The sequence below is a fragment of the Oncorhynchus nerka genome, unplaced genomic scaffold (genome assembly GCF_034236695.1).
Source record: "Oncorhynchus nerka isolate Pitt River unplaced genomic scaffold, Oner_Uvic_2.0 unplaced_scaffold_1917, whole genome shotgun sequence".
Taxonomy (NCBI): domain Eukaryota; kingdom Metazoa; phylum Chordata; class Actinopteri; order Salmoniformes; family Salmonidae; genus Oncorhynchus; species Oncorhynchus nerka.
The window spans coordinates 2,520-15,592 of NW_027039407.1; the positions used below are offsets into that span (position 1 = coordinate 2,520).

Below are 13,073 nucleotides of genomic sequence, written 5' to 3' on the forward strand. Positions count from 1 at the left end.
GGAGCTCCAGGGTGATGGACAGGGGGTGGTGCTTGTTTCAGGGAGCTGGAGGCTCTGGGGTGATGGACAGGGGGTGGTGCTTGTTTCAGGGAGCCGGGAGCTCTGCGGTGATGGACAGGGGGTGGTGCTTGTTTCAGGGAGCTGGAGGCTCCGGGTGTGATGGACAGGGTGGTGCTTGTTTCAGGGAGCTGGAGGCTCCAGGGTGATGGACAGGGGTGGTGCTTGTTTCCAGGGAGCTGGAGGCTCCAGGGTGATGGACAGGGGGTGGTGCTTGTTTCAGGAGCTGGAGGCTCCAGGGTGATGGACAGGGGGTGGTGCTTGTTTCAGGAGCTGGAGGCTCCAGGGTGATGGACAGGGTGGTGCTTGTTTCAGGAGCTGAGGCTCCAGGGGTGATGGACAGGGGGTGGTGCTTGTTTCAGGAGCTGGAGGCTCTGGGGTGATGGACAGGGGTGGTGCTTGTTTCAGGGAGCTGGAGGCTCTGGGGTGATGGACAGGGGGTGGTGCTTGTTTCAGGAGCTGGAGGCTCGGGGGGGTGATGGACAGGGGTGGTGCTTGTTTCAGGGAGCTGGAGGCTCCAGGGTGATGGACAGGGGTGGTGCTTGTTTCAGGAGCTGGAGGCTCCAGGGTGATGGACAGGGGTGGTGCTTGTTTCAGGGAGCTGGAGGCTCCGGGGTGATGGACAGGGGGTGGTGCTTGTTTCAGGGAGCTGGAGGCTCCAGGGTGATGGACAGGGGGTGGTGCTTGTTTCAGGGAGCTGGAGGCTCCAGGGTGATGGACAGGGGGTGGTGTTTGTTTCAGGGAGCTGGAGGCTCCAGGGTGATGGACAGGGGTGGTGCTTGTTTCAGGGAGCTGGAGGCTCCAGGGTGATGGACAGGGGTGGTGCTTGTTTCCAGGGAGCTGGAGGCTCTGGGGTGATGGACAGGGGTGGTGCTTGTTTCAGGGAGCTGGAGGCTCTGGGGTGATGGACAGGGGTGGTGCTTGTTTCAGGGAGCTGGAGGCTCGGGGTGATGGACAGGGTGGTGCTTGTTTCCAGGAGCTGGAGGCTCCAGGGTGATGGACAGGGGTGGTGCTTGTTTCAGGGAGCTGGAGGCTCCAGGGTGATGGACAGGGGGTGGTGCTTGTTTCAGGGAGCTGGAGGCTCCGGGGTGATGGACAGGGGGTGGTGCTTGTTTCAGGGAGCTGGAGGCTCCAGGGTGATGGACAGGGGGTGGTGCTTGTTTCAGGGAGCTGGAGGCTCCAGGGTGATGGACAGGGGGTGGTGTTTGTTTCAGGGAGCTGGAGGCTCCAGGGTGATGGACAGGGGTGGTGCTTGTTTCAGGGAGCTGGAGGCTCCAGGGGTGATGGACAGGGGGTGGTGCTTGTTTCAGGGAGCTGGAGGCTCCGGGTGATGGACAGGGGGTGGTGCTTGTTTCAGGGAGCTGGAGGCTCCAGGGTGATGGACGGGGGGTGCTTGTTTCAGGGAGCTGGAGGCTCCAGGATAGACTGATAAGACCTGAAGAGGAAAAACATGGAGGAGAGTCTGGTTGTTGATGACCTACCACAGGAGATGGAAGGAGGGAGGGATGGGGGAGGAGAGTTTGGTTGATGATGACCTACCACAGGGAGACGGAGGGAGGGATGGGGGGAGGAGAGTTTGGTTGATGATGACCTACCACAGGGAGATGTAGGAAGGAGAGGGAGAGGAAGGAAGGAAGGGAGTCATAGGAAGGAGGGAGGGAGAGTCACAGGAAGGAGGGAGAGTCGTAGGAAGGAAGGAGGAGAGTCATAGGAAGGAGGGAGGGAGAGTCATAGGAAGGAGGGAGGGAGGGAGAGTCGCAGGAAGGAGGGAGGGAGAGTCGTAGGAAGGAGGGAGGGAGAGTCGTAGGAAGGAGGAGGGAGAGTCGTAGGAAGGAGGGAGGGAGAGACGAGGAAGGAAGGAGGAGAGTCTTAGGAAGGAGGGAGGAGAGTCGCAGGAAGGAGGGAGGGAGAGTCGCAGGAAGGAGGAGGGAGAGTCGCAGGAAGGAGGGAGGGAGAGTCGTAGGAAGGGAGGAGGAGAGTCGTAGGGAAGGAGGGAGGAGAGTCGTAGGAAGGAGGGAGGAGAGTCGAGAGTCGTAGGAAGGAGGGAGGGAGAGTCGTAGGAAGGAGGAGGAGGAGTCGTAGGAAGGAAGGAGGGAGGGAGAGTCGTAGGAAGGAGGGAGGGAGAGTCGTAGGAAGGAGGGAGAGTCGTAGGAAGGAGGGAGAGTCGTAGGAAGGAAGGAGGGAGAGTCATAGGAAGGAGGGAAAGTCACAGGAAGGAGGGAGAGTCACAGGAAGGAGGGAGAGTCACAGGAAGGAGGGAGAGTCACAGGAAGGAGGGAGAGTCGTAGGAAGGAGGGAGGGAGAGTCGCAGGAAGGAGGGAGGGAGAGTCGCAGGAAGGAGGGAGGGAGAGTCGTAGGAAGGAGGGAGGGAGAGTCGTAGGAAGGAGGGAGGGAGAGTCGTAGGAAGGAGGGAGGGAGAGTCGTAGGAAGGAGGGAGGGAGAGTCGTAGGAAGGAGGGAGGGAGAGTCGTAGGAAGGAGGGAGGAGAGTCGTAGGAAGGAGGAGGAGAGTCGTAGGAAGGAAGGAGGGAGGGAGGGAGAGTCGTAGGAAGGAGGGAGGGAGAGTCGTAGGAAGGAGGGAGAGTCGTAGGAAGGAGGGAGAGTCGTAGGAAGGAAGGAGGGAGAGTCACAGGAAGGAGGGAGAGTCGTAGGAAGGAAGGAGGGAGAGTCATAGGAAGGAGGGAAAGTCACAGGAAGGAGGGAGAGTCACAGGAAGGAGGGAGAGTCACAGGAAGGAGGGAGAGTCACAGGAAGGAGGGAGAGTCACAGGAAGGAGGGAGAGTCACAGGAAGGAGGGAGAGTCGTAGGAAGGAGGGAGGGAGAGTCGCAGGAAGGAGGGAGGGAGAGTCGCAGGAAGGAGGGAGGGAGAGTCGTAGGAAGGAGGGAGGGAGAGTCGTAGGAAGGAGGGAGGGAGAGTCGTAGGAAGGAGGGAGGGAGAGTCGTAGGAAGGAGGGAGGGAGAGTCGTAGGAAGGAGGGAGGGAGAGTCGTAGGAAGGAGGGAGGGAGAGTCGTAGGAAGGAGGGAGGGAGAGTCACAAGAAGGAGGGAGAGTCGTAGGAAGGAGGGAGGGAGAGTCACAAGAAGGAGGGAGAGTCGCAGGAAGGAGGGAGAGTCGCAGGAAGGAGGGAGGGAGAGTCGTAGGAAGGAGGGAGGGAGAGTCGTAGGAAGGAAAGAGGGAGAGTCGTAGGAAGGAGGGAGGGAGGGAGAGTCGTAGGAAGGAGGGAGGGAGAGTCGTAGGAAGGAGGGAGGGAGAGTCGTAGGAAGCAGGAGGAGAGTCGTAGGAAGGAGGGAGGGAGAGTCGTAGGAAGGAGGGAGGGAGAGTCGTAGGAAGGAGGGAGAGTCGTAGGAAGGAGAGGAGAGTCGCAGGAAGGAAGGAGAGTCGTAGGAAGGAAAGAGGGAGAGTCGTAGGAAGGAGGGAGGGAGGGAGAGTCGTAGGAAGGAGGGAGGGAGAGTCGAGGAAGGAGGGAGGGAGAGTCGAGGAAGCAGGGAGGGAGAGTCGTAGGAAGGAGGGAGGGAGAGTCGTAGGAAGGAGGGAGGGAGAGTCGTAGGAAGGAGGGAGAGTCGAAGGAAGGAGAGGAGAGTCGCAGGAAGGAAGGAGAGTCGCAGGAAGGAAGGAGGGAGAGTCATAGGAAGGAGGGAGGGAGAGCGCAGGAAGGCGGGAGAGAGTCGCAGGAAGGCGGGAGAGAGAGTCGAGGGGAAGGAGGGAGGGAGAGAGTCGTAGGAAGGAGGGAGGGAGAGTCGTAGGAAGGAGGGAGGGAGAGTCGTAGGAAGGAGGGAGGGAGAGTCGTAGGAAGGAGGGAGGGAGAGTCGTAGGAAGGAGGGAGGGAGAGTCGTAGGAAGGAGGGAGAGTCACAGGAAGGAGGGAGGGTCACAGGAAGGAGGGAGGGAGAGTCGTAGGAAGGAGGGAAAGTCACAGGAAGGAGGGAGGGAGAGTCGTAGGAAGGAGGGAAAGTCACAGGAAGGAGGGAGAGTCGTAGGAAGGAAGGAGGGAGAGACGCAGGAAGGAGGGAGGGAGAGTCGCAGGAAGGAGGGAGGGAGAGTCGCAGGAAGGAGGGAGGGAGAGTCGCAGGAAGGAGGGAGGGAGAGTCGCAGGAAGGAGGGAGGGAGAGTCGCAGGAAGGAGGGAGGGAGAGTCGGAGGAAGGAGGGAGAGTCGTAGGAAGGAGGAGGGAGAGTCGTAGGAAGGAGGGAGGGAGAGTCGTAGGAAGGAGGGAGGGAGAGTCGTAGGAAGGAGGGAGGGAGAGTCGAGGAAGGAGGAGGGAGAGTCGTAGGAAAGGAGGAGGGAGGAGAGTCGTAGGAAGGAGGGAGAGTCGAGGAAGGAGGAGAGTCGTAGGAAGGAGCTGGTGGGTCCAGGAGGTAGATTGTTAGGGGCTTGAGGAGCATGGTGGAGGATGGATGGATGTAAGGGGTTAGGGTCTGGTTGTACTACCGAGAGCTCTGTGGGGTCCAGGGTGGAGAGGGGTGGTGGATGGCTGCAGGATCTGGTTGGTGGACTACAGAGAGCTCTGTGGGGTCCAGGGTGGAGAGGGGTGGTGGATGGCTGCAGGATCTGGTTGGTGTACTACAGAGAGCTCTGTGGGGTCCAGGGTGGAGAGGGGTGGTGGACGGCTGCAGGATCTGGTTGGTGGACTACAGAGAGCTCTGTGGGGTCCAGGGTGGAGAGGGGTGGTGGACGGCTGCAGGATCTGGTTGGTGTACTACAGAGAGCTCTGTGGGGTCCAGGGGGAGGGGTGGTGGACGGCTGCAGGATCTGGTTGGTGGACTACAGAGAGCTCTGTGGGGTCCAGGGGGAGAGGGGTGGTGGACGGCTGCAGGATCTGGTTGGTGTACTACAGAGAGCTCTGTGGGGTCCAGGTGGAGAGGGGTGGTGGACGGCTGCAGGATCTGGTTGGTGGACTACAGAGAGCTCTGTGGGGTCCAGGGTGGAGAGGGGTGGTGGACGGCTGCAGGATCTGGTTGGTGGATGGCTGCAGGATCTGGTTGGTGGATGGCTGCAGGATCTGGTTGGTGGATGGCTGCAGGATCTGGTTGGTGGATGGCTACAGGATCTGGTTGGTGGATGGCTGCAGGATCTGGTTGGTGGGTGGGTGCAGGATCTGGTTGGTGGGTGGGTGCAGGATCTGGTTGGTGGGTGGCTGCAGGATCTGGTTGGTGGATGGCTGCAGGATCTGGTTGGTGGATGGCAGTCTCAGGTTTCTGATGCTATCTTCTGTTTTCCACAGCAGATAGAGATATCATCTCCCCAGTGGTTTCAGAACCTCACCTGTCTGTCTGTCTGTCTGTCTGTCTGTCTGTCTGTCTGTCTGTCTGTCTGTCTGTCTGTCTGTCTGTATACAGGTTACGGTCTGTTTGGTCTGTTTGTCTGTCTGTCTGTCTGTCTGTCTGGAAGGCAGGGAAAGGAGAGGGATGAAGAGGGGAGGAGGGAAATGAGAGGGATGAAGAGGGGAGGAGGAAGGGAAGGCAGGGAAAGGAGGGGAGGGAGAGGGGAGGAGGGAAAGGAGAGGGATGAAGAGGGAGGAGGGGAAAGGGAAGGCAGGGAAAGGAGGGGAGGGAGAGGGGAGGAGGGAAAGGAGAGGGATGAAGAGGGAGAGGGAAAGGGGAAGGCAGGGAAAGGAGAGGGATGAAGAGGGGAGGGAGGGAGGAGGGGGAAGCTCAGCCAAGGGAATCCTCTGGTTGACTGGAAGATACACACAGGCCCACACGAGTGCAAGCAGGAGGCACGCTGGCAGGCCCACACATACACACAGCTGTGTACGTCCTGCACTTTTATTTTGGGAGCACCCGTGTGAAAACAATATAAAAATGTAATTGCGTAACAATGTTTAGTCTCTACTCTGCTCTACTCTACTCTACTCTGCTCTTCTCACTCTGCTCTTCTCTACGCTGCTCTACTCTGCTCTACTCTACTCTGCTCTGCTCTTCTCTACTCTGCTCACTCTGCGCTTCTCTACTCTGCTCTTCTCCACGCCTGCTCTTCTCACTCTGCTCTTCTCCACGCCTGCTCACTCTGCTCTTCTCCCACGCTGCTCTACTCTGCTCTTCTCTACTCTGCTCTTCTCCACGCCTGCCTTCTCCACGCTGCTCTTCTCTACGCCTGCTCCACTCTGCTCTTCTCTACTCTGCACTTCTCTACTCTGCTCTGCACTTCTCTACTCTGCTCTTCTCTACTCTGCTCTTCTCTACTCTGCTCTTCTCTGCTCTGCACTTCTCTGCTCTTCTCTACTCTGCTCTTCTCTACGCTGCTCTTCTCTACGCTGCTCTACTCTGCTCTTCTCTACTCTGCTCTTCTCTACTCTTCTCTACTCTGCTCTTCTCTACGCTGCTCTACTCTACGCTGCTCTACTCTACTCTGCTCTTCTCTACTCTGCTCTTCTCTACTCTGCTCTTCTCTGCTCTGCTCTTCTCTACTCTGCTCTTCTCTACGCTGCTCTTTTCTACTCTGCTCTTCTCTACGCTGCCCTTCTCTACTCTGCTCTTCTCTACTCTGCTCTTCTCTACTCTGCTCTTCTCTACTCTGCTCTACTCTGCTCTTCTCTACTCTGCTCTACTCCGCTCTCCTCTACTCCGCTCTGCTCTACTCCGCTCTTCTCTACTCCGCTCTTCTCTACTCTGCTCTTCTCTACTCTGCTCTTCTCTGCTCTGCTCTGCTCTACGCTGCTCTTCTCTACTCTGCACTTCTCTACTCTGCACTTCTCTACTCTGCTCTTCTCTACTCTGCTCTTCTCTACTCTGCTCTGCTCTTCTCTGCTCTACTCTGCTCTTCTCTACGCTGCTCTTCTCTACTCTGCTCTTCTCTACGCTGCTCTTCTCTACGCTGCTCTTCTCTACGCTGCTCTTCTCTACTCTTCTCTACTCTGCTCTGCTCTGCTCTGCTCTACGCTGCTCTTCTCTACTCTGCACTTCTCTACTCTGCTCTTCTCTACTCTGCACTTCTCTACTCTGCTCTTCTCTACTCTGCTCTTCTCTACTCTGCTCTGCTCTTCTCTGCTCTTCTCTGCTCTACTCTGCTCTTCTCTACGCTGCTCTTCTCTACGCTGCTCATCTCTACTCTGCTCTTCTCTACTCTGCTCTTCTCTACGCTGCTCTTCTCTACGCTGCTCTTCTCTACTCTGCTCTTCTCTACTCTGCTCTACGCTGCTCTTCTCTACTCTGCTCTTCTCTACTCTGCTCTTCTCTACGCTGCTCTTCTCTGCTCTGCACCTCTGTGTTCCTCTGTGTGTTGTTTCTGTGTTCCAGCAGTAGGGTGTGTTGTTTCTGTGTTCCAGCAGTAGGGTGTGTTGTTTCTGTGTTCCAGTAGTAGGATGTGTTGTTTCTGTGTTCCAGTAGTAGGATGTGTTGTTTCTGTGTTCCAGTAGTAGGATGTGTTGTTTCTGTGTTCCAGTAGTAGGATGTGTTGTTTCTGTGTTCCAGTAGTAGGATGTGTTGTTTCTGTGTTCCAGTAGTAGGATGTGTTGTTTCTGTGTTCCAGTAGTAGGATGTGTTGTTTCTGTGTTCCAGTAGTAGGATGTGTTGTTTCTGTGTTCCAGTAGTAGGGTGTGTTGTTTCTGTGTTCCATGCTTGGGTGTGTTGTTTCTGTGTTCCAGTAAGGGTGTGTTGTTTCTGTGTTCCAGTAGTAGGATGTGTTGTTTCTGTGTTCCAGTAGTAGGATGTGTTGTTTCTGTGTTCCAGTAGTAGGATGTGTTGTTTCTGTGTTCCAGTAGTAGGGTGTGTTGTTTCTGTGTTCCAGTAGTAGGGTGTGTTGTTTCTGTGTTCCAGTAGTAGGATGTGTTGTTTCTGTGTTCCAGTAGTAGGATGTGTTGTTTCTGTGTTCCAGTAGTAGGATGTGTTGTTTCTGTGTTCCAGTAGTAAGTGTGTTGTTTCTGTGTTCCAGTAAGCGGGGTGTGTTGTTTCTGTGTTCCAGTAGTAGGTGTGTTGTTTCTGTGTTCCAGTAGTAGGATGTGTTGTTTCTGTGTTCCAGTAGTAGTGTGTGTTGTTTCTGTGTTCAATAAGCGGGTGTGTTGTTTCTGTGTTCAGTAGTAGGATGTGTTGTTTCTGTGTTCCAGTAGTAGGGTGTGTTGTTTCTGTGTTCCAGTAGTAGGGTGTGTTGTTTCTGTGTTCCAGTAGTAGGGTGTGTTGTTTCTGTGTTCCAGTAGTAGGGTGTGTTGTTTCTGTGTTCCAGTAATAGGGTGTGTTGTTTCTGTGTTCCAGTAGTAGGGTGTGTTGTTTCTGTGTTCCAGTAGTAGAATGTGTTGTTGCTGTGTTCCAGTAGTAGAATGTGTTGTTGCTGTGTTCCAGTAGTAGAATGTGTTGTTGCTGTGTTCCAGTAGTAGAATGTGTTGTTGCTGTGTTCCAGTAAGCGGGTGTGTAGTTTCTGTGTTCCAGTAGTAGGGTGTGTTGTTTCTGTGTTCCAGTAGTAGAATGTGTTGTTGCTGTGTTCCAGTAGTAGAATGTGTTGTTTCTGTGTTCCAGTAGTAGAATGTGTTGTTGCTGTGTTCCAGTAGTAGAATGTGTTGTTTCTGTGTTCCAGTAGTAGGGTGTGTTGTTTCTGTGTTCCAGTAGTAGGGTGTGTTGTTTCTGTGTTCCAGTAGTAGGATGTGTTGTTTCTGTGTTCCAGTTCCAGTAGTAGGGTGTGTTGTTTCTGTGTTCCAGTAGTAGGGTGTGTTGTTTCTGTGTTCCAGTAATATGATGTGTTGTTTCTGTGTTCCAGTAGTAGGGTGTGTTGTTTCTGTGTTCCAGTTCCAGTAGTAGGGTGTGTTGTTTCTGTGTTCCAGTAGTAGGATATGTTGTTTCTGTGTTCAGTTCCAGTAGTAGGGTGTGTTGTTTCTGTGTTCCAGTAGTAGGATGTGTTGTTTCTGTGTTCCAGTAATAGGATGTGTTGTTTCTGTGTTCCAGTAATAGGATGTGTTGTTTCTGTTTTCCAGGTTGGCCTTCCTTCTATGACCTGGTAAAGGAGGAATCAGTCACTGTAACAGACGATTTCGCCTACGGGATGCACAGAGTTGAGACCAGCTGTAGTCAGGTAAACTGGTTCCCATTATGTCACCATTTATTTGAAGACATTGATAATTAACTCTCTGTTACAATAGTGACCTGGTTAGATATGAGGTCTACCTAGAGGTTAAAGACTAGCAGAGATAGGAGATCTGGTTTGGTGAAGCGGAAGTAGAGACTAGATTATCGGTTCTCCTTGGAGGGTCACAGATTTTAGTTTTCATATTTACAATATAACAAAATGTTGCTTGGATATTGCTGAGTAATCGGTCTGTGTGTTTCAGTGTGGTTCTCACCTCGGACACCTGTTTGATGACGGCCCCAGACCCACAGGGAAACGATACTGCATCAACTCTGCCTCTCTGGGCTTCCAGTCCGCCTCAGCCTCTAGCCCACCCAGCGGGGCTGGGGCACTGGAGCCAGCAGGAGCTGGGGCTGGGGCTGGAGCTGGGGCAGGAGCTGGGGCTGGGGCAGGGGCAGGAGCTGGGGCAGGAGCTGGGGCTGGAGCTGGGGCAGGAGCTGGGGCTGGGGCAGGGGCAGGAGCTGGGGCAGGAGCTGGGGCAGGAGCTGGGGCAGGGGCTGGGGCAGGGGCTGGGCCAGGTGGTGCGGTCGGGGGCAAGACTGAGCTCTGAGTAAAAGGTCTCCTTGGTCTTGGACAGATTTCAGGATTACAGGAAGTACAGGCACGGTCACTCACTCCTTATCCAAACTGGTGGCCTAGGTCCTGGTCAAAATGTTACGAACAGAACAGAGAACAGCTGGAGAATAAAGGTTACACAGATCCGAAAACAGTCATCCAACTAGGTTAACACAGATCTGAAAGCAGTCATCCAACTAGGTTACACAGAACCCGAAAAACAGTCAGCCAACTATGTTACACAGAACCCGAAAAACAGTCAGCCAACTAGGTTACACAGAACCCGAAAAACAGTCAGCCAACTAGGTTACACAGAACCCGGAAACAGTCAGCCAACTAGGTTACACAGAACCCGAAAAACAGTCAGCCAACTATGTTACACAGAACCCGAAAACAGTCAGCCAACTAGGTTACACAGAACCCGAAAAACAGTCAGCCAACTAGGTTACACAGAACCCGAAAAACAGTCAGCCAACTATGTTACACAGAACCCGAAAAACAGTCAGCCAACTAGGTTACACAGAACCCGGAAACAGTCAGCCAACTAGGTTACACAGAACCCGAAAACAGTCAGACAACTAGGTTACACAGAACCCGAAATCAGTCAGCCAACTACAGTCAGCTCAATAAGGGGCCATCAGCACCCCTTAGAAACATGTGGAACATGATGCCTCTTCTGTGGCCATGTAGGTTACACACAGTAAAACACAGTCGGTCAAACACAGTCTGTCAAACACAGTCGGTCAAATGACCCCAGTAGCCATGTACCAAGCTGGCCCACCACTGGCTACCAGCCTTAATAAATAGACCTCTACTGTACTATACAACTGTCTGAGGAGGCACATATTGGATGACCCCAGTAGCCATGTACCAAGCTGGCCCACCACTGGCTACCAGCCTTAATAAATAGACCTCTACTGTACTATACAACTGTCTGAAGAGGCACATATTGGATGCAGTTCCACGTTGCTCACATTGCTTTTGACCGTTTACAAGTTTAGATCATATTTTAAAGTATATATATCAACTGTTATATATTTTTCTTTCTAGTATATTTAAAACTTTATGCTTTTGGGGGGGGTGAATGAATGATATATTATTATGATTGTGTGGACTTGACTTTGAAGAACAATGTGTGTTGTTTAAAAAATAAACAAAAAGTGATATTTGATACAGAGGGGTTGATAGTTTGAGGACGACGCTCCTATGAGACACACACACACACACTACACACACACACACCACACACTACACACACACACACTACACACCACACACTACACACCACACACTACACACTACACACTACACACACCACACACTACACTACACACATACTACACACACCACACACTACACACTACACACACACACACTACACACACCACACACTACACACTACACACACACTACACACACTACACACACACACACTACACACACTACACACACTACACTACACTACACTACACACACACACACACACACACACACACTACACTACACTACACACACACTACACACACTACACACACACACTACACACACTACACACACACACACACCACACACTACACACACACACTACACACACACACACACCACACACTACACACACACACACACACACACACACACACTACACACACTACACTACACCCTACACACTACACCCTACACACACACACACTACACACACACACACACTACACACACATACACATACACACCAATAAGAAAGACACACTACACACACACACCAACACACACACACTACACACACACACACTACATACACATACACACCAATAAGAAAGACACACACACACACACTACACACACACACCGACACACACACACACACACACACACCAATAAGACGCACCACACACACACCGACACACACACACACCACACACTACACACACACACACACCACACACTACACACCACACACACTACACACACACACCGACACACTACACACACACACATACACTACACACACACACACACACCAATAAGACAGAGCAGATTGTGTTCAGTGTGAATACCACACTAGCCTGTCTTTCTGAATGTTTCTCCTGTCCTTCCACTCCCTGCTGTTGGTCCTTCTATTCTCGTCTCCAGTTGAATATGTTTGTTTTTCCTTGTGTTTTTGAATCCCAGACTTGTATTGACAGAAAGTTATATTAAAATAAACCTTGACATAGTAATGTTGATGTTTTACTTGAGTTATTTGGATGTTTATTTGTTGTTGACCATGTTCGTTTTAAAAATGCCATGTTTGTTTGAGAGAAGAGTTGAAGACTTAAGTTTACATTTTGTAGCAAACAGACCAAAATATTTGAACTTTCTAAAAAGGAGACAATGAATGAGGTGCCACACCAACAGAGGACCTCTGTACACTGTAAAGAACATTAACCTGGGGAGTGGACAGAACCTGCCTGTTGTAAGGAGGTAACCTGGGGAGTGGACAGAACCTGCCTGTTGTAAGGAGGTAACCTGGGGGTAACCTAAGGAGGTAACCTGGGAGTGGACAGAACCTGCCTGTTGTAAGGAGGTAACCTGGGGAGTGGACAGAACCTGCCTGTTGTAAGGAACATTAACCTGGGGAGTGGACAGAACCTGCCTGTTGTAAGGAGGTAACCTGGGGAGTGGACAGAACCTGCCTGTTGTAAGGAGGTAACCTGGGGAGTGGACAGAACCTGCCTGTTGTAAGGAGGTAACCTGGGAGTGGACAGAACCTGCCTGTTGTAAGGAGGTGTGGACCTGTTGGGGAGTAACCTGGGGAGGTGGAGTGGACAGAACCTGCCTGTTGTAAGGAGGTAACCTGGGGAGTGGACAGAACCTGCCTGTTGTAAGGAGGTAACCTGGGGAGTGGACAGAACCTGCCTGTTGTAAGGAGGTAACCTGGGAGTGGACAGAACCTGCCTGTTGTAAGGAAGTAACCTGGGGTGGACAGAACCTGCCTGTTGTGGTAACCTGGGGTGGACAGAACCTGCCTGTTGTAAGGAGGTAACCTGGGGAGTGGACAGAACCTGCCTGTTGTAAGGAGGTAACCTGGGGAGTGGACAGAACCTGCCTGTTGTAAGAGGTAACCTGGGAGTGGACAGAACCTGCCTGTTGTAAGGGACATTAACCTGGGGAGTGGACAGAACCTGCCTGTTGTAAGGAGGTAACCTGGGAGTGGACAGAACCTGCCTGTTGTAAGGAGGTAACCTGGGGAGTGGACAGAACCTGCCTGTTGTAAGGAGGTAACCTGGGGAGTGGACAGAACCTGCCTGTTGTAAGGAGGTAACCTGGGGAGTGGACAGAACCTGCCTGTTGTAAGGAGGTAACCTGGGGAGTGGACAGAACCTGCCTGTTGTAAGGAGGTAACCTGGGAGTGGACAGAACCTGCCTGTTGTAAGG

The 13,073-nt window shown here is 52.9% G+C and overlaps 2 protein-coding genes across 2 annotated transcripts; one reads left to right on the forward strand and one right to left on the reverse strand.

The window, feature by feature from the left end:
* Positions 1-276: 276 nt before the first annotated feature.
* LOC135567627 (uncharacterized) lies at positions 277-7,094 on the reverse strand. Its single transcript, XM_065014920.1, has 4 exons — positions 7,056-7,094; positions 5,096-5,220; positions 1,014-1,482; positions 277-906 (listed from the first exon to the last, which is right to left on the reverse strand). The coding sequence occupies exons 1-4, from the start codon at positions 7,092-7,094 to the stop codon at positions 277-279; spliced, it is 1,263 nt and encodes a 420-aa protein (XP_064870992.1).
* Positions 7,095-8,201: 1,107 nt separating this feature from the next.
* On the forward strand, positions 8,202-11,875 carry LOC115123643 (methionine-R-sulfoxide reductase B3-like). Its single transcript, XM_029652994.2, has 2 exons — positions 8,202-9,050; positions 9,307-11,875. The coding sequence occupies exons 1-2, from the start codon at positions 8,931-8,933 to the stop codon at positions 9,652-9,654; spliced, it is 468 nt and encodes a 155-aa protein (XP_029508854.2). The 5' UTR covers positions 8,202-8,930; the 3' UTR covers positions 9,655-11,875.
* The last annotated feature ends 1,198 nt before the right edge of the window (positions 11,876-13,073 follow it).

Coding starts and splice junctions, on each gene's coding strand:
- LOC135567627 (XM_065014920.1), bottom strand. CDS start 7,094: ATGAGCAGCGTAGAGAAGAGCAGCGTAGAGAAGAGCAGA. Junction 1,483..5,095: donor CCATCCACCAACCAGATCCT/GTAGCCATCCAC, acceptor AGGTCTTATCAG/TCTATCCTGGAGCCTCCAGC. Junction 907..1,013: donor CTGGAAACAAGCACCACCCT/GTCCATCACCCC, acceptor CCATCACCCCAG/AGCCTCCAGCTCCCTGGAAA.
- LOC115123643 (XM_029652994.2), top strand. CDS start 8,931: ATGTGTTGTTTCTGTTTTCCAGGTTGGCCTTCCTTCTATGACCTGGTA. Junction 9,051..9,306: donor TTGAGACCAGCTGTAGTCAG/GTAAACTGGTTC, acceptor TGTGTGTTTCAG/TGTGGTTCTCACCTCGGACA.